Source organism: Bolinopsis microptera, chromosome 10 (genome assembly GCF_026151205.1).
Source record: "Bolinopsis microptera isolate Bmic1 chromosome 10, MBARI_Bmic_1.0, whole genome shotgun sequence".
In the NCBI taxonomy this organism is placed as follows: Eukaryota; Metazoa; Ctenophora; class Tentaculata; order Lobata; family Bolinopsidae; genus Bolinopsis; species Bolinopsis microptera.
Window position 1 is genome coordinate 3,090,165 of NC_087081.1, and position 24,877 is coordinate 3,115,041.

General features: G+C 36.4%; 2 protein-coding genes and 1 long non-coding RNA gene across 3 annotated transcripts in view; 2 read left to right on the forward strand and 1 right to left on the reverse strand.

The window, feature by feature from the left end:
- Positions 1 to 24,877, forward strand: part of LOC134822164 (uncharacterized) — an 85,341-nt gene that overhangs the window by 36,073 nt on the left and 24,391 nt on the right. The gene's annotated exons all lie outside the window — the stretch shown is intronic.
- Positions 7,743 to 9,010, reverse strand: LOC134821531 (uncharacterized). Its single transcript, XM_063832237.1, has 3 exons — positions 8,810 to 9,010; positions 8,236 to 8,375; positions 7,743 to 8,102 (listed from the first exon to the last, which is right to left on the reverse strand). Exons 1-3 carry the CDS (start codon positions 8,997 to 8,999, stop codon positions 7,938 to 7,940), a joined length of 495 nt encoding a protein of 164 aa, XP_063688307.1. The 5' UTR covers positions 9,000 to 9,010; the 3' UTR covers positions 7,743 to 7,937.
- Positions 17,764 to 20,227, forward strand: LOC134822363 (uncharacterized). Its single transcript, XR_010161174.1, has 3 exons — positions 17,764 to 18,216; positions 19,725 to 19,902; positions 20,071 to 20,227. It is a non-coding gene; the product is annotated as an uncharacterized LOC134822363 (long non-coding RNA).

Sequence of the window (24,877 nt, forward strand, 5' to 3'; positions counted from 1 at the left end):
AATCCACAATCCCTACGATCGCAATCAGTTGATTAACGAAATAGGAAATACAATTGACCAAGATCAGGAACTCGAATATTGGAATGAGATTTCTGATATTTTAGTTAGCTGCAATTACATGGAGCCGACAAATGTAAGTTCGTCAGGACCATGTGATCTTAAGATATTTACCTTAAATATACGGGGACTTCTTAAAAACGTAGACAAATTAAGAGAAGATATATTCACGTACTCGAAGTATGATGTCCTTTGTTTTAACGAGACTAATCTCTTGCAGGATAAGCTTCCTAATGGTATTAATGACCTAGTGATTGAGGGATTTTATGAACCACTGTTACGAGATCCAATACGTAGTTCTGGTCGTGGTGGGGGTTTAGCAATTTATATCAATACGCGCGTATGCGAGTCTGAAAATATTGAAAAATTCTTTCCCCAAAACTTTGATGTGACAGACAAGAGTGGTGAATTCATGTTGGTAAAACTCCATAACTGCAAAGGCTTTAACAAAACAAAGATAATCGTCAATTATATATATCGGTCACCAGCATCAAAAAAATCCTGATAATTTTAACAAACTCATTGACTCCCTATTACACGGCATAGAAAGGCACTCGAGAAAACATACTATATTAGTCGGTGATTTCAATGTAGATCTTACACATTATGATACTGGCAAACATTGTCAAAATTTGATTGAAACTATGACTAAATACGGTTTCTTTCAGCTAGTCTCACGTCCCACACGTATCACTGATCACAGTGCCACTCTTATAGATCATGTTTACAGCAATAACGTACAACACACACACAGCTGCAATGTTCTTACTGTTGACCTGTCTGATCATCTAGCCACTCTTGTTACTATCTCACTTGGGCAATACAGCCACATTGCAGGGAGTAGAAACGAACGACACAGAGTCGACCATGGAATGAATATTGAAAAACGTATGTTTAACGAGTCGAACAACCTTAAATTTATAGAATTAATTGGATCCGAAATGTGGGAGGAAGTCACACGTGAAAATTGTGCTGATGAACAATATAACAAATTTATTGAAATATACGGTCAGCATTATGATGAGGCATACCCAGTGAAAACCAATCATGTGCGCCGCAAATTTGAAAGGCAGGACCCCAAACCTTTTATGCTACCCTGGCTTGAAATTGCATGTGCTCGTAAAAACAAATTATTCCATGCCAAAATAGTGGACCCAACGGAGGAAAACTACAAGGCTTACAAAAAGCATAAGGCATTCTGCGACAAGCACGTCAATAAGGCAAAAGACAAATACTACAAAACACAATTTGATAAGTATAAAGATTGTTCAAAGAAACAATGGCAGCTGATCAACACTCTATTTGGCAGAAAATCTAAATCTCATAACAAAATTAAACTCCAAAACGCCGACGGAAATATCATAAATAGTGACAGTGATGTAGCTGAGCACTTTAACTCTTACTTCTCCAACATTGCCACAAAAATCAAAGATGCGATCAGCGCGCGTACTGTATTCGATCCAGGGGGTTTTAAACATTACCTTAGCAGCCCAGTTTCGCAGTCTATATTCGTAAGACCAACTACCGAAAGTGAAGTTGAACAAATTATTAGCAAGCTTAAGAATAAATCCACTCAAGACACTAAAATTGAACCCCTAAAAATTGTAAAAGACTGCCCCTCCTTCTGTAAAGTCTTGTCCATAATCATTAACACATCATTTAGTCAAGGTATCTTCCCATCATCTCTCAAAATAGCTAAAGTTATACCAATTCACAAAGGAGGCAGCAAATCCGACGCCACTAACTATCGACCCATATCTTTGCTGTGCACCTTTTCCAAATTGTATGAAAAACTTATGCATAATAGAGTAATGGATTTCCTTGACAAGAAAGGGTCGCTCTTTGAAGGGCAATATGGCTTCCGGCCAGGCCGATCCTGTGAGCATGTTCTTTTAGATGCTCAACACACGATTCTGAATTCCCTTGCCAAAAAGGAAGTTGCTCTATTACTCCTAGTCGACTTTAGTAAAGCTTTTGACGTTTTGTCTCATGATGTATTGATTGACAAACTCCAGCACTATGGAATCCGTGGGCAAGCTTTGCAATGGTTTAAATCCTACCTGAGCACACGTCAGCAATATGTATGTTTGAATGGTATTAAATCAGCTCTTAAACCTATTACATACGGAGTTCCACAGGGCAGTATTATGGGACCTTTGTTATTCCTAATCTACATCAATGATATGCCAAATATCAACAGTATGATAAAGTTTATACTCTACGCTGATGATGCGAACATCATAATAAAAGGAAAAAATGCAAACGATGTTATACAAAAATTCAACCAATTCTCCCACGAGTTTGTACGCTGGGTTGACTGTAATGGACTTGCACTTAATCTAAAAAAGACCTGCTATATGCTTTTCGGTGTTAGAAATACTGATAATACTCCAAATATTCATATTGCAGACACACAATTAGAACGTAAAAGGGAAGCACGGTTCCTTGGCGTTATAATGGATCATAAACTAACATGGTCTAAGCATATAGCAGCTGTTAGATCAAAAATGATGCGGTATGTAGGAATTATGTATAAAATAAAACGTCACCTATCGATTCAAATAAGGCTACAGATATATCAAAGTTTTGTTCAATCGCATTTAAACTTCTGTTCAATTGTATGGGGGTTTGCAGCAAAAAATCACATTGAATCACTCTTCTCACGACAAAAACAGGGTATCAGGGCAGTAATGCCAGGTCACATTAATTACTTTTACAAAGACGGTCGACTGCCAGAACACACAAAACAATTTTTCAATAACAATGGTATACTCACGGTGCACAGTGTTATTGTAAAAAACACACTAATTCTCATGCACCGAATCAAACATTTCCGCAGCTCAGTCCCTCAACAAATCTGTATGACTATCCCAGAAAATTCACCCACTGCAAACTCAGATCACGTGAATGCAGCATCCTGGTTAGCCGAGTACAACACCACACATTTCAGATCTTCGATGTTCTTCAAAGGACCTTTACTCTCAATTTATGCTGTAAATGCAAATGTAAGCACCCTACCCACACTTTTTTCCATAAACCTTTTTAAATCGGCTACAAAAAGGATGCTCTTGAACCTGCAGAGTGAAAATGACGATGACACGTGGCCCAGTTTCTTATTACATAATATTCCAGGTCTAAGAAGGTCACAACGTGTCTGAAAGTTACTGGACACAACGGTCATTATATCAGTTTAGTGAATTAGTTAATTAGTTAATTAGTAAATCAGTTATTAGTCATATGGTTATTATTAAGTACTATCACAGTGCTGGCAAGCACGACCGTTGCATTTATTGTGGGTATACTATGTTCCCCATTTACTATTATACCCCCTTTACTATTATACCCCCTTTACTATTATACCCCTTTTACTATTATACCCCCTTTGGTACACGTTACAAGCCTCTTTTGTGCACGCGAAGCGTGCACTCCGGCCGGAGGCGGCGGCCGAAGGCCGCCGCCTCCGGCAGGAGTTTTCCAGGCATTAAGACTCATCGGAAGTCGTTCAGCAGATTTATTTTTAGTTCAAAACATTCTAATTTGATGTCAAAGATGACAGGAATAAAAAATAGTTATGTTCAGATTTTTAAGAAATTTGCATAAAATACTCGCCAGCACTGTTATACGAAATTCGGTAAAAAACCCAAAATCGCCATATTCAGGTGCCCTAAAAACCATGTTAAAATTGAGTTAGAGATCTGAAATTTTTCAGAGCGTCTAGACGTTGACCAAATTGACTGCAAAAAAAGTTTCAGGTTTCAGGAGCATCGGGAAATGGGTTTTCTAGAACCCCTGTTTTACGACAGATTGTCGGGACATATACATACAGATATACAGATATATATATTCAGGGATAGACGCTTTGCCAGTCAATTGTAGCCTGTATTTAAGTGTCCATAGATTCAAAAGTATAAAAGATACAGCCATTTCCGACCACAGGTCTTGCAAATAATTGTTTACACTTTAGTTTACATTGTATACAAAATTTATTTGACGTCATAAACACCCCTTGATGACGTCATCAAGTTAACCGTTTTTAAAACTTGATTTTTGACAAAGTAATAACTTTTAAAATTAATTTTAACCCATTAAGGAGTAATTTTATTCAAAATCTGAGGAAATTTTCATCTTAGATAATTGTTCAAGCATTCTGAAAATCTACCGGAAAGTTTTTCTAGCTTGCTCCTTCATAAAGATATTTGTCATTGAAGTTTGTGCTTTTTTGAAGAATTATTTTATAAAAACGTCAATTTTGCGATTTAGTATTCTTTGGTGTTGGGCCATGCCTTGGGTTGTGGAGCTCAGTTCTGCTTCCTATAGGTATAAATTGTGCATTAGGCTAGTTTTAAAGTTGAAAATCGAAAAGTTGCACACGTGGGGACACGCCCAAATTGATAGAAAATTGCTAAAATCACTGAAAATTGCTGTTTTCGTCATTTTCTGTCAACTTTAGAGTGCCGTTGTGATTACAGTTCTTCTTGAAATACTTTGAAACTTTGCATGCTTATCAAGCTATATATAAAACAATTACATACAAAAATTTACGGCGATTCAATATTGGATGCGCATGCAACGTCCGCTCAAAGTTTGCACGTGCGAAAGGTGAGAATTTTGCTCATTCGTGATTTCCAACAAATTCTGCTTTGCCACGACAGTTTAATGTCATTATATATGAATTTAATGTCAACTTGAATGAGTATTAAGTGGTATATTCAGTCAGTGATGGACCGATATGCTTACCTAAACACAAGGAAATGTTTTTAAAGGAAAAATTTCGAAATCGTTGAAACTTCCTCCTTATTATAATGAAGATATCAGTTTATATTTCGACTTTATAAAGTACCCTGACATTATAATCAAAAAGAGATGATATTTTACCAAAACCCATAATCATGGGTAGAGTGGACCGCTGCCAGTGTCTCTCTTTCCCAAACAAAAGGAAATGATATTAATTTGATTGACCGTTCTCAAATGCAAAATGATACCGAGAATGAAATCGGTCGCTCGCTTTTCCCATTCATTTACAATTGTAATAGATTAAGAAGAACTACCCAAAGGCAGCTGTACTCGGCAATAAAGATTCAATAAACTTCAGCTAATGCAATAAGTGATAACTACCACCCTTACCCCGAAATACTAGGTATCGACCCGAACGCAACCCAAAGAGATTTTTACAGCATCTGATTGACATGTAATCAATCGAAAATTATTACAATTCGTAAGCCGTGAATGAATGGGAAAAGCGAGCGACCGATTTCATTCTCGGTATCATTTTGCATTTGAGAACGGTCAATCAAATTAATATCATTTCCTTTTGTTTGGGAAAGAGAGACACTGGCAGCGGTCCACTCTACCCATGATTATGGGTTTTGGTAAAATATATTATATGATATTACAAAAATAGACTATGAATATATATTTGCACACAAAAAAACCAGAACAAACTGATCACAGACTAGCGGCAACTAATATTAATGGATAAGCCACACATCCTAAATTCCAGGTCCATATTTACACTGCCACATTCCCCACTATCACTATTTTCCTATCAGCACAAACCGTAATTAATTGATTTCAACAATCACAAACACTACATATCCAAACTAATGACATGGCATAGCAATATCTACGATATCCTAAATCAGTCCCTAACAAACTTAGCGCGAGTCTGAAAGGCTGTTGGAAGCACAGAGTGCTCCATATTTTGTTTTTATCAATAAACCCTTTTTTTTTCATTTTCATTTTCTTTTTTTTATAAATTTATTAACTGCGTGCAAATTTGTGTTTCAGATTTGATCTATTTATGATATATATTTATGATTATGTAATAAAGTTATTAATATTATATTCGTAAACATTGGCTGGCTTACAAACCAGTCCCCAAACAAACAAACAAACAAACAACAGTGTTGAATGCAGATCGGAAAATTAAATTCACATTCAAGTATTATAATTATATTATGGTTTATTCTATATAAGTATAACAGTACAATATGAATCAGAATTAGGTTTCCCGAGAATTAGATTTCGCGAGAATTGGGTTTCAAATACTTTTGGTGTGGATGCAACATCACCAACAGCATAGACTCATAGAGTCATAGGTGTCTAAAAACTCAACGCCGTCCCTAAAGTAGTCGTAAGTGAACAAAAGGTTTGGGTGGATACTGTTAAGCCATTCCATGAATTGTAATAGTTCCTCACCAGTACCAGGTCAAGCCATATAAATGTCATCACGTAATCTACCCCAGAATGCTGGTCTATGAGGCGGGCCATATTCTAGATCTGATCCTTCATTAACTAAAATATCAATCTTATCCATAGCACAATCTGCATACTCACATGAGTTCTTAGGAGTAGGACCCATCGCTGCTCCACGCTCCTGGACCTGACGGTATGTAATATGTTATTCCGTTAAACGAAGCCATGTTGTAATCAAGAGTAAATGTAATTTCTAGTGCACTAATAATGCATTCTGTACTAAACAATTGATCACCACTACTTCTTTTATCCTGGGATGGGGCCTACTGTTACTACAATTTTGAGATGAAGTTCGAGCACGCTGTGGACTTACTGGGCCGCGCTCAGCCTGTCATTCCGCCGAATCTCTATGTTTATGAACATAATAGCCTGAGGTCCCCAGGTATGCTGTGGACCTACAGGGCATATGGTGGGAGTCCCTCCCATTTTATTATTAACCTTCGTAACCCTCATGGTATCAGTTCTCAAGTTGCATTTCTCTGCTAAAAAGTCTGTAAGTCAGAGTGTCAAGGGTGATAGAAGTCCGAGAGCCAAGGTGATTCAGAAGTGGAAAGACCGAGCCAGCATAACAATAGTGATGTTCACTGTTCAGCACACTGTTTCTGGTGTGTAACCTCCCCTTTTTGTGAACATGATGCACAACATGACCAGCAGGTGCTTCGAGGTGAAGTACCCAGGGGTTTACTTTGGTACTCGCTTCATGTTCTGGTACTCCTGGCACATCGCCAAGATGGAGAGTGTTGTGGTAAACGCGGCTCTCAATCCAGTATTCTACTACTGCAGGATGAGACGGTTCCGGTTGTGGTGCAACCTTGTTATTACCTCAACCTGCAGATCCTTTAGACTAAACGACTTTCACGATAGCATTAGACCGGGATTTTCAGAGATGCAGGCTAGTAGTGATGCAGCTTATAGGCTGAGGATGGTGCGTTCTGCGAGGATCGCGAACGGGAGATTGGAAAATGGGCAATGTCAAACAATGTCACAGAGTGTTGCCGACTCAAGTGGCACTGGGTGTAGTGGGCTCGTAGAGGAATTGGCTTCGTCTTCTGCTATAATTGATTGTGAGACTAATTTATAATTGAATTCATTCAAGAGAAAATCAGCATTGGGATTTAACTGATACGAACAACCTTAATAGTTTAAATAATTACTTTTGTTGTGCCCAAATTATTATCGCTATTATTACGCTATACTACTAGGCTTGTTTGCTTTCTTGTAGCTATGTAGACATAGACTGCGCTACATATCGCTTTCTCATATCCCAATATGTTAGATTCATCTCTAATTGGTACAGTATCGGAATACATTGTAGTCTCTTTTAATATTGTATAGTAAATTTAGTAAGTTCGTTAATTCATATTTCTTCATTTAGTTCAGAAACAAGTTAAATTCATGCATCAAATTCAATGAATTTTGTCCCAAATTACAATTAAATTATTGACAACCTTAGAAAATCTTAAAGTATAATGGTTTTAATACTACTTTATCAAATCAAAGTAAGATTAACCCCTTACATAATTGCATAATTTATACCCTACGATAAAATGTAACAAAAAGTGTTCGCATCTTATTATTATATCATTAACATACAATTCTTAGTGTCCAAACCCCATAGCCCGGATCTAGTTGAGCATGCAGAACATGAACACAGCCAGGTCGTAGTATCCTGACTCCTCCATACCATGCTTCACCATCTTCCTCCACACTTTCCAGTGTTCTGCACTGTCTGCGTGCACTGTCAAAACTCCGTCGTCGTCTACTAGCTTCTCCGCTATATCTTTCAGCAGCTGGGGTTGTAAGAGTTGTCAATAAGAAGAGCATCGTATCTCAGAAAAATTGAAACTACCGGACCACGATGTATGGGGACTTGCCACCCCATGGCAACATTAAAATATATCGACTCTTATGTATCTAGCTTACCTCAATATCGGAGAGATCAAAGTCAATTCCATCGAAGTCTGCTTGTGACCCCTCGCCACTGAATCTGAAGTTATAGCTAACACGGTAGCCTATGTCGTACCTGCCAGGGTCAGCTGATCGTTTCTCTCTAGATTCGAGGTCTGAAATTATAATTTATTTGTATACTAAATGGTGTATATATTATATATACTAGCAGGATCCCGTCTAACCCTAAAGTGGTGTCAAGACTCGAGAGGCTAAAATAATTATTACCTATTTAATTCGCGTTTTTGACACCACTTGGGAGTCCAAATTTTGGGCACTAAAATTCTTATTTCTTGGCCAATTTTTTATTTTTTCATGCCGATTTGAAGGCCATTAAAGCATTTGACCCAGTGAAAAAAGTTTCAGTTGTATATCTTTTACGGTTTTTGCGGAAAGTCGCGTTAAAGTTGATGCCGTGGTGTCAGTAAAATGGCACAGATAAATATATATATATCGTCTCGCTTTATATATAGTAAGATATATATAAGGTATATACTGGTCCTTACATACCCTGTTATGTGGGTACGTCCTCAATCACGACGAAACTTACAATGATCTGTAATGGTTTTGTTTCCAGAGGTAATTCCAGGGTACTTGATCTTGAAGGCCATGAGATTCAAATAGTTCAGGATATCGTTCTCTGCAACATTGGTTGCACAACCACAGACATCAGACTCAGGGTCCAGTAGTCGTTCTACCAACCTATACTGCTCGGCGGTGTTATCCCAGATCTCAGCCATGTGGAAGGCGTGGGTCAGTTTATCGAGGGTGTTGAAGTTGGTAATTCCCCACCAGGTTCGGTTCATGTTCCTCATCACCTGTGCAAGGTATCAAGGTACTGAGAGTCTTATTTGAGCACTGAAGAAATTTATTATTCAAGTATTCGGACAATTATGCCTCATTAATAAGTCCCTTAAGCTAAAACACTCAACGTATCTCCCTCGTTACCATAGTCACCACACGTACCAAGTCGAATGTCTTCATGCTCTGTGTCGAGAAGTCTTCATCGTACCCTGCTAACGGTGCGTTGGGTAGAATCCTCGTGTCGCTCCTCAGATCCATATTTACTGAAATATCATGGAATTAAACTGGAATTAAACTGGAATTAAACTTAAATAGTCAGAGGGAACACTAACGAACCCGTCGTGACAATACATCAATGAAATAAATAACATAATTATAAAAAAAATCATAAATAAGACCCAAAACACGTAAAAAAATTAACTTCACTACAATCTGTACGAAAAGGAAACAAGATCAAATATAATAATTTAACCGGATTAAAGTGGGTAATGCACCGATAAGGTAATACATTATGCAGGAGAGGTTCATAAAATTCACAAAGTTACTCCAAAAGTCAAAAATACACTATCAAGAAAGATTACACACATGTATATTAAATAATATCGTTCACTTCACTAATTTTAATTGGGAAACCCATTCATATTAACTATAAATAGCATGCATTATGGTGGTAATTGGCCACAACCGTCGTATCTATTTGGCAAGAGAAAGATACATATCTTAATCAAAATATGCGAATTACCTGTTGGAACGCCATTTTCCTCCGTAGCATCCTTCTTGAAAAAGTAACGGATATCCTCTAGTGTCAATGAATGTATGCTATGTGCTACCATTGGGGCAAACATCCTTGATATTCCGGCCGCATCTAGGATTCTCGGGCATTCTTCAGAAGTTGGACCTAAATTGTTATTCGTCATTTTTATTGTTCACAGAAGAGAGTTTCTACTTACTGGGAATGGAATACGTTTCATTTTCGCTCGGTCAGTGAATATTTATAATGGATACAATGTCTTATAAGTTATACAATATCAAAAGTAGAATTGTATGATATTACCAATTAGGAGTGATAAACATCAAAAGCTTTTATAATGATATGTTTGATTACCTGCTCCAACAGTTCCAATTAGAAATACGAGGGCTACAAACATCATCTTGTTCTGGTGTTAAACGATCAAAACTTTGGGAAGATTTAAAAATGCAAATTAATTCCTACTCAATAAAACCCCAAAATACCGTGCACTGTCATTTTGTGAATGAATTGTTCGGCCGAAAAAGGTTAAATTCATAACTTTGAGACCCGGCGTTCCGAGGCAACAGGATTTCGGAGATTCATTGTATGAAACGGTGGCTTGAAATACAAGAAAAACAGATGTTATATAAAAGCCTATGAAATTCGAGCGTGCTAAATCACTCTACAATCGATCTTTGAGATTGTTCTAAAAGGGCCCCCGACAGTTGTAACCAACAGCAATCGATGTATTTTCGGACGCTGATTCCGAATCACCCTACAATTACATGACATAGGGTTAAAATGCTCCCCTAGCTGACGAGATATTAGCGAACAACTATCTCGATCACGTGATATGACCGTATAATTAAAGGAAGTTAGTCTAATTTCTCGTTAGGGTTAGGGTTTCAGCATATGCTTTTGTTAAGGATTGGGTTAGGGTTAGGGTTGGGATCAGATTAGAGGGATAGGGTTTCGAATAGTCGTTCAGGACCAGCTAGAGAACGGGTTGAAAAAGTCACGTGACAGTCGAGTGTAGAGTGATTAATCATCATCCTATGAGAACATGAAAAAATAGCATGATTTATGACAAAAAATAGACCAAACATGACGGAAAAGTTCTCTTATGACTCTGAAAAGAGTCAAAAGATTATTTGAACTCCTCAACTGTGAGCAGTGGTGTTAAAAGGGCTTACAGAAAATGAAAACGCGTTGCTCATAACGCGACAGTATCCTCCTAATCAGGGAAACGCGTGCACATTGTGATTAATATTTCATAATTCGATCAATTAAATCAGATGATAAAATGTCCCGTGGATATTATTACGTTCCTCAGCGGAAAATAAGTTCGGGAGAGATTTAACTTTAAGGTCAATAAATTTGGTTCACAATAAATTTGGTTCATTATAAAATTTTGGTCATACATCCGGATCCCGATGGCACTGTCGCGGCACTCTCGAGACATTCACGTGGCATTATGGCGGCGTTCTCGTTGCACTATCGTGGCATTCTCGTGAATTTAGTCTAAACTAAATTTGTCGTTCTTAAGGTAATCTACATTTTATCTTAATTGCTAAATCCTGATAATGCCCCACGTATCCCTAATCTCAATATATCTTCCTGGTTTATAAAGGCACCGATTTCATAATGCTAGGATACCGTTATATCGGGGTCTCTGCAGTCTGCACGATAAGTATAAGTATTACCGTATTGTGGATCTAGTTAATATGAATAAACTCTTAATTGTGCTTGATACATCAGTATCTTGATACATATAGTTATCTGAGAAGCTTAAGTCTCCATTTTTTCTATCTCTACTATAATTCAAAGAATTATTTCTGATGTAGAATGTAGAATGTATGTACGACCGCCCACATGCAAATCAGACGAGAAATAAGAATTTAGGTAACAACCAAAAGGTTCCATAGCAACGGTGTTTTAATGCACACATGCACGTGCAAAGATTATTTTAACGTCATTTTGATCGGTTTTGTGGTAATTACGTTGTGTTTAAAGTGTTTTATATTTAAATCGGTTGTATCTTCGGTCGGGATGGATCCTTTTTGATGCGCTTAAAACTTTCTTTCAAAGAATACTACTAGCTTCGTCCCTGTTACCACGGGCTTTCTAGTTTAGTATAATATTCTTTTTCGGTGCAGTTTTTTCTGCTCATTTTGGGTTAAATTGACTACCAGTTAAATTTCAGGGGTCAAGAGTGGGGTTAAATTCAATTTATAAAACTTTCTTAGATTCAATATTAAATTGCAGTTAAATTGAAGCTATTAAGCTGCCAAGTTGTAAATTTTTAACAGTGTTAAAAATCTTAAATGAAAATTAGGCATTACCCGGAAAACCGGATGAGATAAGGAGCAAATTATTATATAACATTTTACCAAAACCCATAATCATGGGTAGAGTGGAGCGCTGCCAGTGTCTCTCTTTCCCAAACAAAAGGCAATGATATCAATTTGAATGACCGTTATCAAATGCAAAATGATACCGAGAATGAAATCGGTCGCTCGCTTTTCCCACTCATTCATGGCTTACGAATTGTAATAAGTTTCGATTTATAACATGTAATCTATTTCAATTGTAAATGAATGGGAAAAGCGAGCGACCGATTTCATTCTCGGTATCATTTTGCATTTGATAACGGTCATTCAAATTGATATCATTGCCTTTTGTTTGGGAAAGAGAGACACTGGCAGCGCTCCACTCTACCCATGATTATGGGTTTTGGTAAAATATCATCTCTTTTTTTATTATAATGTCAGGGTACTTTACAAAGCCGAAATGTAAACTCATAACTTCATTAATATTAATAAGGAGGTTATTTCAACGATTTCGAAATTTTTCCTTTGAAAACATTTCCTTGTGTTTAGGTAAGCATATCGGTCGATCACTGACTGAATATGCCACTTTATACTCATTGAAGTTGGCATTAAATTCATATATAATGACATTGAACTGTCGTGGCAAAGCAGAATTTGTTCAAAATCACGAATGAGCAAAATTTTAACCTTTCGCACGTGCAAACCTTGAGCGGAAGTTGCGTGCGCATCCAATATTGAATCACCGTAAATTTTTGCATGATGGTGTTTTATATATAGTTTGATAAGCATGCAAAGTTTCAAAGTATTTTAAGAAGAACTGTAATCACAACGGTACTCCAAAGTTGACGGAAATTGGTGAAAACAGCAATTTTCAGTGATTTTAGCAATTTTCTATCAATTTGGGCGTGTCCCCACGTGTGCAACTTTTCGATTTTCAACTTTAAAACTAGCCTATGACACAATTTAGAGCTTTAGGAAGCAAAATTGAGCTCCACAACCCAAGGGATGGTGCAACACCAGAGAATACTAGAACGTAAAATTAGCGTTTTTATAAAATTATTCTTTAAAAAAGCACTAACTTCAATAGCGAATATCTTTATGAAGGAGCAAGCTAGAAAAACTTTCCGGTAGATTTTCAGAATGCTTAAACAATTATCTAACTTCAATATGCCCTCAAATTTTGAATAAAATTACTCCTTAATGGCGTAAAATCGATTTGAAAAATGATTACTTTGTGAAAAATCAAGTTTTAAAAATGGTTAACTTGATGACGTCATCAAGTGGTGATGATGACGTTGAATTACTTTTTAACATAATGTTAACTAAAGTCTAAACAATTATCTTCAAGACCTGTGGTCCGAAATGGCTGTATCTTTTATACTTTAGAATCTACGGACACTTAAATACAGGCTATAATTCACTGGCAAAGCGTCTATCCCTGAATATATATATGTATATAAGTATATATATATGTATGTATATATCACGACAATCTGTCGTAAAACAGGGGTTCTAGAAAACCAATTTCCCGATGCTCCTGAAACTTGAAACTTTTTTTACAGTCGATTAGGTCAACGTCTAGACGCCCTGCAAAGTTTCAGATCTCTAACTCAATTTTAACATGGTTTTTAAGGCACCTGAATATGGCGATTTCGGGTTTTTTACCGAATTTCGTATAACAGTGCTGGCGAGTATTTTATGCAAATTTTTAAAAATCTCAACATAACTATTTCTTATTTCTGACATCTTTGACATCAAATTAGAATATTTTGAACTAAAAATAAATCTGCTGAACGACTTCCGATGAGTCTTAATGCCTGAAAAACTCCTGCCGGAGGCGTCGGCCTTCGGCCGCCGCCTCCGGCCGGAGTGCACGCTTCGCGTGCACGAAAGAGGCTTCCGACGTGTACCAAAGGGGGTGTAAAGGGGGTATAATAGTAAAGGGGATAGAATAGTAAAGGGGGTACATAGTATACCCCCAATAAAGACACCGCTCGTGCTTGCCAGCACTGTGATTGTCCATGAATCAATTTGTGTTGCACGATGTATAATCAAAAGTAAGGACTTTTGTCAAATTCAAGCGTACTCCATTTTACCAACTTATAAAAATTTCACATTTAACGAACTTAAGTCACGATTATAAATTGCCCTTGCAATAGCATCAGGGTAGCATGAAACGTGAAGAAAAGAAGTTCCCAGCATGAACCAAGGAGAAAAGTGGTTTCTAGAAATCCACTTTCATAAGAATTTCTTAACCCACTCGCCTGCTGACGTAACCTTGTTAGCCTAAAACTTGACCACTATAGACATAAAGTTGACCACTAGACATATAAAACTTGACCACTAGACATTAGCAATTGGCCACTAGAGTCTAGGCATAAACTTGATCACTACTAGACAAACAATGAAATCGTGCAGTAGGTGAAATCAGTGCTGTTATATTGATTGTCACTTGTATATATATAAAATGTTCATTTTAAAAAAAATGAACACCAATATTGATATAATCTTCGAACTATAACGATAATAGCACGTCATACTAGAAAGAATTATAACAATTATAGGGCGCTCAGCGACTGAATAATAAGCCTCAACGTATGTGTATTGACTTTCGCCCCCCTCCCTTTTGTTGACATATTTACCAGACATAAAAGAGTTTGGGAAAAGCACGTACAGCTCTTTTGAACAACACAGGCAGTTAGGCGACATATTTGCTAAAGAGTTTGGGAAAAGCACGTACAGCTCTCTTGAACATGAACACAGGCAGTTAGGCGACATATTTGCTAAAGAGTTTGGGAAAAGCACGTACAGCTCTCTTGAACATGAACACAGGCAGTTAGGCGACATATTTGCTAAATAGTACCTGCAGATTAGCTAATCAGGCAGAAATTGTGTGACTGCTATTCTCTTATCTCTAAATTACCGGTTATTTTGTGGATTGGTTCCTAAATACTAAGGATCTCGACTCTTGCAGATGATTACCAATTCTTGGCAATAGAACAATACTTTTGCTGATTAAGACTGCAAATTGGTAATTGCGCCAGGTGCTGTTCGGTTAAAACGGTGGTTTAGTAGACGCGGTATCTTATCATTTGTGATTAATAATCGGAGCCTTGATCTAACCTTTAATATGAGCACCAATCGCTGCTCACTCTACCGTCCTTCCAAGCACCTTTTCCATCGAATAGGGGTGATTCGGTGAAATGAGTTCCGTACAAATTAACCCTCTACATACTTCCGAGTTCCGACTTTTATAATTAAGAAATCTAGGAAAGAGGACGATAAAGGCTCAATAAAACACAAATTATCACTACACAGCAACGTTGATAAGATTAGAGTTCAAATTTGTTAATTTTTTTACCGGCAGACTTTTATTAACTCAATTACACGTACAGAGTAAAAAGCAAAAGTTATGTTATAGCAGTACCACTGGCGCTGTGAAAATATTCCTCAAACCGAACCGTTCGTTCGTGAACTGAATAGCTGAAAAGATATAGCCTTCCATTCATCAATAATTGTTGCTTCAAATCAATTTTATTAGCAATATAGAACTTCGCTAATTTCCTTAATATTAGTACTTCGGTGAACTGAACTCTGTTGACCAACTGATTAAATCAGTCACACTCTATACCCCCTCGTTGACTGACGGAAGGGGTATGTATTAACATATTAAGTAAAGGGGGTTAAGAAGGAAGTACTTGTTCAGATTTTTATTCTGATTTTACGATAATGTTCACTTAACGAGTACTGTGCAACTCTCAAGGTCACATGAACTTGTAAAGGAATTAAACATGAAATGACCAAGGAGAACACTAACGAACTCGTCTTCGTAATACAGCAATTCATAAAGACGATCAGAACTCTAAAAAACGAGAGAATGCTATAAAAATAAAATCTTAAAAATTAACCACGTTACAATTTCATGGAAAAAAATCGAATATAATAATTTAAATACGGGTAAAAAAGTCATGGAGATGAGTTAATGACGATGAGTAGGAGACGGGAGGTGATGACTAGGACTTCTTTTCAGGAGGATTTCGAAGGTGAAAGGATTCTGTGAGGTACTTTCCGAATTCTGTTGCACGGAATGAGTTCATGATGGCCCAATATTCTTCTTACAAATAAGTACATGAACAGACGTTTATACTTTTTAGTAACCGAAGCTTTAAAAACCATATTATGTTAATGACACTCGTCTTAAAGAAATGTTTTTGTTTGTTAAATTAATGACCATAGTTTTAAAAAGTTACATTGAATATTGAGTTTTATTTCTCTTAGAGGTGCAAAATATTGCAATTTACTTTTATATCAAAAATAAAATATACTCCTATATAATATGACATTAATAAAAAAAATATGATATTTTCACCAAAACCCAGAATTGGGTAGACTTAGAGAGGAATGGAAATTAAAGCTACAACTTTTGTGATATAGCATCTTTCTACCGAAAAGTGGCATGCAACGTATGTCAAGCATATAAAGATAATATTATAGTTATTTGGCAAACGATGCCTTATATATATAATTATATAAGGCATAACAAGAATTGCGCCCGTTATAAGCTTATAAGGCCATGTAGGCGGATGCTAAATTTCCATCCACTGCATTTTAAAGACCTATTATAATTATCACAATTTACAATTCTATATCACAGCTCATTCCGAATCTTACTCAATCACAAAACTTAGCAAAACTCGTCCGTACGCACTACGCGTATTTAATATACATAATATAATTATATGCATTGCAATTAATTTACAAAATGACTAGTGACTACTGACGACTGATTACTGTGTGCTGACTATACGTCTAGGGAAATGTTTTAAATTTACGTGTATTATTATAGTCCCCAGTAATTATTTACAGTTTAATGTTTTTAGATTTATCAAACGCTATACCCGGCTGCGAATTCCATTTTTCATGGTTAATAGTTAAAGATGGATACATGAAAATAATAAAGTATAACATTAACATGATCCGGCAAATGAACCACAGCATAATGTTTTGTTTTGACTGGCCGTTAGTGTGGAAATATTAAAGTTGTGTTTAACAGTACCCAAACATGCTGAATACTCGTGTCTCGTACTAAACACGTTATTGGTTGTAGCACTAACAGTAGTTACCTTGTAGGTTTATAACCTACCAAGTACTAAGACGCGCGCCGAGTTGGACTCGTCGACGGTCTTCAATCTTGGAATAACATTTGGAACAAATATTTTACGAGCATCACCCGTTAATTCTAAAAATGCTTGCTAAGCTATGTCCTTTGCATTTCCTTTTTCTATAAGTATAACCCTGCTAAAAATCACGAATTTTCAACTCAATTTGCGAGTTACCCTGCTTAGCTTGGTAGTCAGTTACTCGACTTGCTCAAGAATATATGCAACTGCAAGAAGCTTGATAAGAATGCTTTGCATGAAAAATAGCTTGCCAGATAATTTGCGAGCTGAAATAGTTTTCAACAGAGGGTCACTTTTTGGGCAATTTTTTTGTTTTTATCCCGTTGCCGGGGAGATTTCGTCAAGTTTAAAATATGATATAGATTATAGAAATATTATACTTATATATTATCAAATTAATTTTATGAAGGAGTAAGTTGTCAAAGGATGCGCATTTGTAATTGTATATTCATTTATTGCTTGTTTAATTTGTTTTTTGTGTTTAATTTACGATTATTTGTATTTGAGATTCTGCGATTAAATTTATTTTGTTGAATGTAATGTTGTGATACTGATATTGCATAATTTATTGTAAATGTAATATATGTTTCAGAAAATTATGTAATGTAACGCGATGGAAGTTCTTTAAGCGGGCATATCCTGTCCAAACCCAGTATACATGACATAAAAGATTCGTTTTCACTTGTTTGCATGAAAAGCATTAATTCATTTATGCATGAATAAGTACTAGTATATTGACTATGACTTTTGTAATTTAGTGTTCCAAAGAAAAAAGAAATGATAAAATCAATGCTCTTACTTATAAGCTTCATTACTATCCTTGTGAGCTTTCCAGTTGACATTTCTGACCTTGGAGAACAACGTCTACGTCCTAAAAACTACCGTAGAAACTGCAAAAATCTTGATCCTTTAGGTAAGTGTGATCCTGCAACATGCACGTAGATTCCCTTACTGCAGACATGTGTGTATTTATTGAGCCCACTTTAGCTGTGCTAAAGATGTCAGTATATTGTCCAACGCTTCAATTTTAACGGTGGTGTGTGGTTAAAATGGGAGGTGTATTACACCAGTAATGTTCATGTTTACACATTTATTCTAGTTCTCTAGAACATTAGACGTGTAGATATGTTGCACATCAATCATTATAACTGTCGGCTGACATGAGCGCCGCCGTTATTTGCTGCCGCTACTGTGCAAAAGGTTGGCTCCACGCCACCGGAAACTTAGCAGCTGCGCCTAAATCTAGAGTACTAGTATAGCTGCAGCTGTTGCATACCATGTGAATGTCACCCTTGTAAGCTAAGAATGGAGTTTTTAAGGGGGGGGGGGGGGGGGGGGGTTCACCCTGATTTTTTGTGAAACTTGGTTTCGAGATAGCAGTTGACCAACAAACTAAGACCAGTGACCAAACTTTTAAGGGGGTTCCGGACCCCAAATATGGGCGTGGCTGCCCGCGGGGCAGCCACGCCCATATTTGGTCCAAATCAGGCCCAATTTAGCCAAATACCCTGAACATGCCCAAAACCCAGATTTTATGCCCGGCCAAATTCCAAAATTTGCCGGGCATTTTTCAGAATTTGGCCGCCAAATTTTTTAAAGGGCCTAACTCAAAATTCTAATACAAAACTTAAGGTCATGAGGCGATTCTACGTTGATTCTGAAAATTTCATGAAAAAATATTGAAACCCTATTGAGTTCTATTGTTTTGAGCAAAGTCACTTTTGCAAATATCGCGAACTGAGATATGGGCGATTTTGTTCATTTTTTGCGATTATTTGAACACAGAATCCACAGTTAGGTAGATATTGAGCTGATAATCATAGAGAATGTGTAGTTTAGGCTTACCTTTCATATAAAGTTAATTTCATTCAAAAATATTGATATTTGACCAATTTATGGGCCAAAATCGATCAAATTTAGTGCGTATGCCCAAATATGGGCATATAGTTTTTAGCTTATAACTCAGTCATTTTTGTCCAATCTTGATGAAAATTCATATACGAGTTTAAGGGACCACTAGCTACAAGTAGAGCACCTAAAATCTGGGGTTTGGGCATGTTCAGGGTATTTGGCTAAATTGGGCCTGATTTGGACCAAATATGGGCGTGGCTGCCCCGCAGGCACCGTTTGGCGGTTGGGGTCCGGAACCCCCAACCAAGTTTCACAAAAAATCAGGGTGAACCCCCCCCCCCCCTTAAGGTGCATAATACGCCATTATTGTCAATAGTGGTCCGTGCAACTCTCCAACGAGGCTACCCACTATTTTAAATGTGAGCACTTTATGGGAGATAATGTGATGGTTGACCATGTGATCACGTGATAATGGAGCCAATTTCCTGCGATAATTATACATAATTATACATAATTATATGTATTTATAGTTCTTCCATTGTTCAAAATATTTCATCAAACTATTTACAGGATTGTTTTTCTATCGAAGACATGATATTGGTTGTGGAAAGATCAGTGCAGCTAGGAAAGTAGGAAATGGTGTTGATGTTTTGGGCCAACTTCAGGTGAAGCCAGTTCAACATACCGGTAGACTCAGAAGAAAAGCACGTAAAAACCATAAGCTGGTTAAACGCGGTTTATTTTTTTAGTGAGTATTTTAGAAGTGAACTTCTTTAGAAGTGAGTATTTTAGAAGAATATAAGTAACTGAGGTGTAAAGATTAAATTTGGTAATTTGTTATTTTGCATTAAATCATATCGTATAACAGATCTCTGATACGATTTACAAAAGTAAAACGCTTCCGATTTTTTTTCAGGATAAAGTGTTCAAAAAGACACGAAATACTTTTTAATGATAGGTGCGATAACAGTTGAAGACGAACGAAGGAATTTGCCGAGAGATGCTTTTAGAAGTAGATAGCACTAGAGCAGATTTAACGGTAGTATTATGTGAAATATAGGGACTTTGCCAATCGTAATCACAATGCTGGCAAGCATTACCGTCGCCCTTATATTCACAATACTATTTACCCCCTATACTAGTATATCCCCTTTATTGTTTTCCAGGCATTAAGACTCATCGAAAGTAGTTCAGCAGGTAAATTTAAGTTCAAAACATTCTAATTCAATGTTAAAGATGACAGGAATAAGAAATAGTTATGTGGAGGTTTTTAAGAAATTTGCGCAAAATACGCGCCAGCATGTTATACGAAATTAGGTAAAAAACCCAAAATCGCCATATTCAGGTGCCTTAAAAACCATGTTAAAATTGAGTTAGAGATCTGAAACTTTGCAAGGCGTCTAGACCTTGTCCAAATCGACTGTAAAAAAATTTCGTGTTTCAGGAGTATCGGGAAGTGGGTTTTCTGGAACCCCTGTTTTACAACAGATTGTCGTGAAGTATATATATATATTTTACCAAAACCCATAATCATGGGTAGAGTGGACCGCTGCCAGTGTCTCTCTTTCCCAAACAAAAGGAAATGATATTAATTTGATTGACCGTTCTCAAATGCAAAATGATACCGAGAATGAAATCGGTCGCTCGCTTTTCCCATTCATTCACGGCTTACGAATTGTATAAATAAGTTTCGATTGATTACATCAATCAGATGCTGTAAAAATCTCTTTGGGTTGCGTTCGGGTCGATACCTAGTATTTCGGGGTAAGGGACAAGGGTGGTAGTTATTACTTATTGAACAAGCTGAAGTTTATTGAATCTTCATTGCTGATTGCCGAGTACAGCTGCCTTTGGGTAGTTCTTCTTAATCTATTACAATTGTAAATGAATGGGAAAAGCGAGCGACCGATTTCATTCTCGGTATCATTTTGCATTTGAGAACGGTCAATCAAATTAATATCATTTCCTTTTGTTTGGGAAAGAGAGACACTGGCAGCGGTCCACTCTACCCATGATTATGGGTTTTGGTAAAATATCATCTCTTTTTGATTATAATGTCAGGGTACTTTATAAAGTCGAAATATAAACTGATATCTTCATTAATTAATAAGGAGGAAGTTACAACGATTTCGAAATTTTCCTTTAAAAACATTTCCTTGTGTTTAGGTAAGCATATCGGTCGATCACTGACTGAATATGCCACCTAATACTCATTCCAGTTGGCATTAAATTCATATATAATGACATTAAACTGTCGTGGCAAAGCAGAATTTGTTGGAAATCACGAATGAGCAAAATTCTCACCTTTCGCTCGTGCAAACTTTGAGCGGACGTTGCGTGCGCATCCAATATTGAATCGCCGTAAATTTTTGCATGTAATTGTTTTATATATAGCTTGATAAGCATGAAAAGTTTGAAAGTATTTCAAGAAGAACTGTAATCACAACAGCACTCTAAAGTTGACAGAAAATGACGAAAACAGCAATTTTTAGTGATTTTAGCAATTTTCTATCAATTTGGGCGTGTCCCCACGTGTGCAACTTTTCGATTTTCAACTTTAAAACTAGCCTAATGCACAATTTATACCTATAGGAAGCAGAACTGAGCTCCACAACCCAAGGCATGGCCCAACACCAGAGAATACTAAATCGCAAAATTGACGTTTTTATAAAATAATTCTTCAAAAAAGCACAAACTTCAATGACGAATATCTTTATGAAGGAGCAAGCTAGAAAAACTTTCCGGTAGATTTTCAGAATGCTTGAACAATTATCTAAGGTAAAAAATTCCTCAGATTATGAATAAAATTACTCCTTAATGGTTTAAAATTAATTTTAAAAGTTATTACTTTGTCAAAAATCAAGTTTTAAAAACGGTTAACTTGATGACGTCATCAAGGGGTGTTTCTGACGTCAAATAATTTTTTTATACAATGTAAACTAAAGTGTAAACAATTATTTGCAAGACCTGTGGTCGGAAATGGCTTTATCTTTTATACTTTTGAATCTATGGACACTTAAATAAAGGCTACAATTGACTGGCAAAGCGTCTATCCCTGAATATATATTATGTATGTATATATCACGACAATCTGTCGTAAAACAGGGGTTCTAGAAAACCCATTTCCCGATGCTCCTGAAACCTGAAACTTTTTTTGCAGTCGATTTGGTCAACGTCTAGACGCCCTGAAAAATTTCAGATCTCTAACTCAATTTTAACGTGGTTTTTAAGGCACCTGAATATGGCGATTTTGGGTTTTTTACCGAATTTCGTATAACAGTGCTGGCGAGTATTTTATGCAAATTTCTTAAAAATCTCAACATAACTATTTTTTATTCCTGTCATCTTTGACATCAAATTAGAATGTTTTGAACTAAAAATAATTCTGCTGAACGACTTCCGATGAGTCTTAATGCCTGGAAAACTCCTGCCGGAGGCGGCGGCCTTCGGCCGGAGTGCACGCTTCGCGTGCACTAAAGAGGCTTGTAACGTGTACCAAAGGGGGTGTAAAGGGGTTATAATAGTAAAGGGGGTATAATAGTAAAGGGGGTATAATAGTAAATGGGGAACATAGTATACCCACAATAAATGCAACGGTCGTGCTTGCCAGCACTGTGATATATATAGACGCTTTTTGCAGTCAATTGTAGCCTACATTTAAGTGTCCGTAGATTCAAAAGTATGAAAGATACAGTCATTTCGAACCACAGGTTTTAAAGATAATCATTCATACTTTAGTTTACACTATATCGAAAAATAATTTAACGTCATCATCATCACTTGATGACGTCATCAAGTTAAGTGTTTTTAAAACTTGATTTTTGACAAAATAATAACTTTTCAAATCGATTTTAAAACATTAAGGAGTAATTTTATTCAAAATCTGAGGACATTTTCATCTTAGATAATTGTTCAAGCATTCTGAAAATCTACCGGAAAAGTTTCTTACTTTGCTCCTTCATAAAGATATTCGCTATTGAAGTTAGTGCTTTTTTGAAGAATAATTTTATAAAAACACAAAAGTTGTGAATTAGTATTCTCTGGTGTTGGGCCATCCCTTGGGTTGAAGAGCTCAATTTTGCTTTTTAAAGGTCTAAATTGTGTTATAGGCTAGTTTTAAAGTTGAAAATCAAAAAGTTGCACACGTGGGGACACGCCCAATTTGATAGAAAATTGCTAAAATTACTGAAAATTGCTGTTTTCACCATTTTTATCAACTTTGCAGTCTCGTTGTGATCCAAGTTCTATATGAAATCTTCTGAAACTTTGCATGCTTATTAAACTATATATAAAATAATGCTATGCAAAAATTTACGGTGATTCAATATTGTATCCGCACGCAACGTCCGCTCAAAGTTTGCACGTGCGAAAGGTGAGAATTTTGCTCATTCGTGATTTCGAATAAATTCTGCTTTCCCACGATATTTAAATGGCATTATATATGAATTTAATGCCAACTTGAATAAGTAAAAAGTGCCATATTCAGTCAGGTAAAATTTCGAAATCGATGAAATTACCTCCTAATTGAGTAATTATTAATATAAATATTAATGAAGTTATGAGTTTACATTTCGGCTTTGTAAATTATCCTGACATTATAATCAAAAAGAGATGATATTTGACCAAAACCCATAATCATGGGTAGAGTGTACCGCTGCCAGTGTCTCTCTTTTCCAAACAAAAGGAAATGATATTAATTTGAATAACCGTCCGAAAATGCAAATTGATACCGAGAATGAAATCGGTCGCTCGCTTTTTCCAATCAATAAGCTTTATATTACAATTCGTAAGCCGTGATCGAATGGAAAAAGCGAGCAACCGATTTCATTCTCGGTATCAATTTGCATTTTCGGACGGTTATTCAAATTAATATCATTTCCTTTTGTTTGGAAAAGAGAAACACTGGCAGCGGTACACTCTACCCATGATTATGGGTTTTGGTCAATGTGCTATAATAAAGTTAGTAAAAGATGATCGCCGGCATTGAAATATGTATTATATTCCTACTTTTGATTGAGACTTTCTGATACTAATCAGATGCTTGTCTGGTACGTATCTGGTACGTATCTGGTACGTATCGGGTACGTATCTGGTACGCAGCTGATACGTATCTGGTACGTTTCTGGTACGTAGCTGATACGTATCTGATACGTATCTGGTGACACGACAGATTAAAAATATTATTTAAAATTTGTTTGAACACGTTAAGATTAGGGGTCCCATAAAAGACATACGCATGGTCACGTTAGAATTTTACAATGAAGAAAAGCATGATATAACATTATGATTATAAAGTTCTGTTTCCGCAGACTATCTGAAGCTGAAGTATGTGTTATAATACCCTTGAATATGTATAATTTTATTAATACGTCTTTCTTCTGTTATTCAAATGATTTGTTTGTAAAGATTGCTAGAATTTTCCTTCCATATAGGGAATCTTACTTTGTCAGGGAAACTGGGTTTTGGTACTAAGGTCAGGAATTTAAGAGATGATAACGCTATAAAATGATCAAAACTCTTTTCGTAAGCCAAAACAGGTATAAGGAGTTATATTAAAGTAGATCTATGAGCTAGTTTTTAACTGTTTAATAACCATCTATTAACCATTCATGACGTAATCATGACGTAATCAGTAACAATTCAGTAACCAATCGGTAACCAATTCAGCAACCAATAATGGAGTAACCAATCAGTAACAAAAAATGACTATTCAGTTACCACTC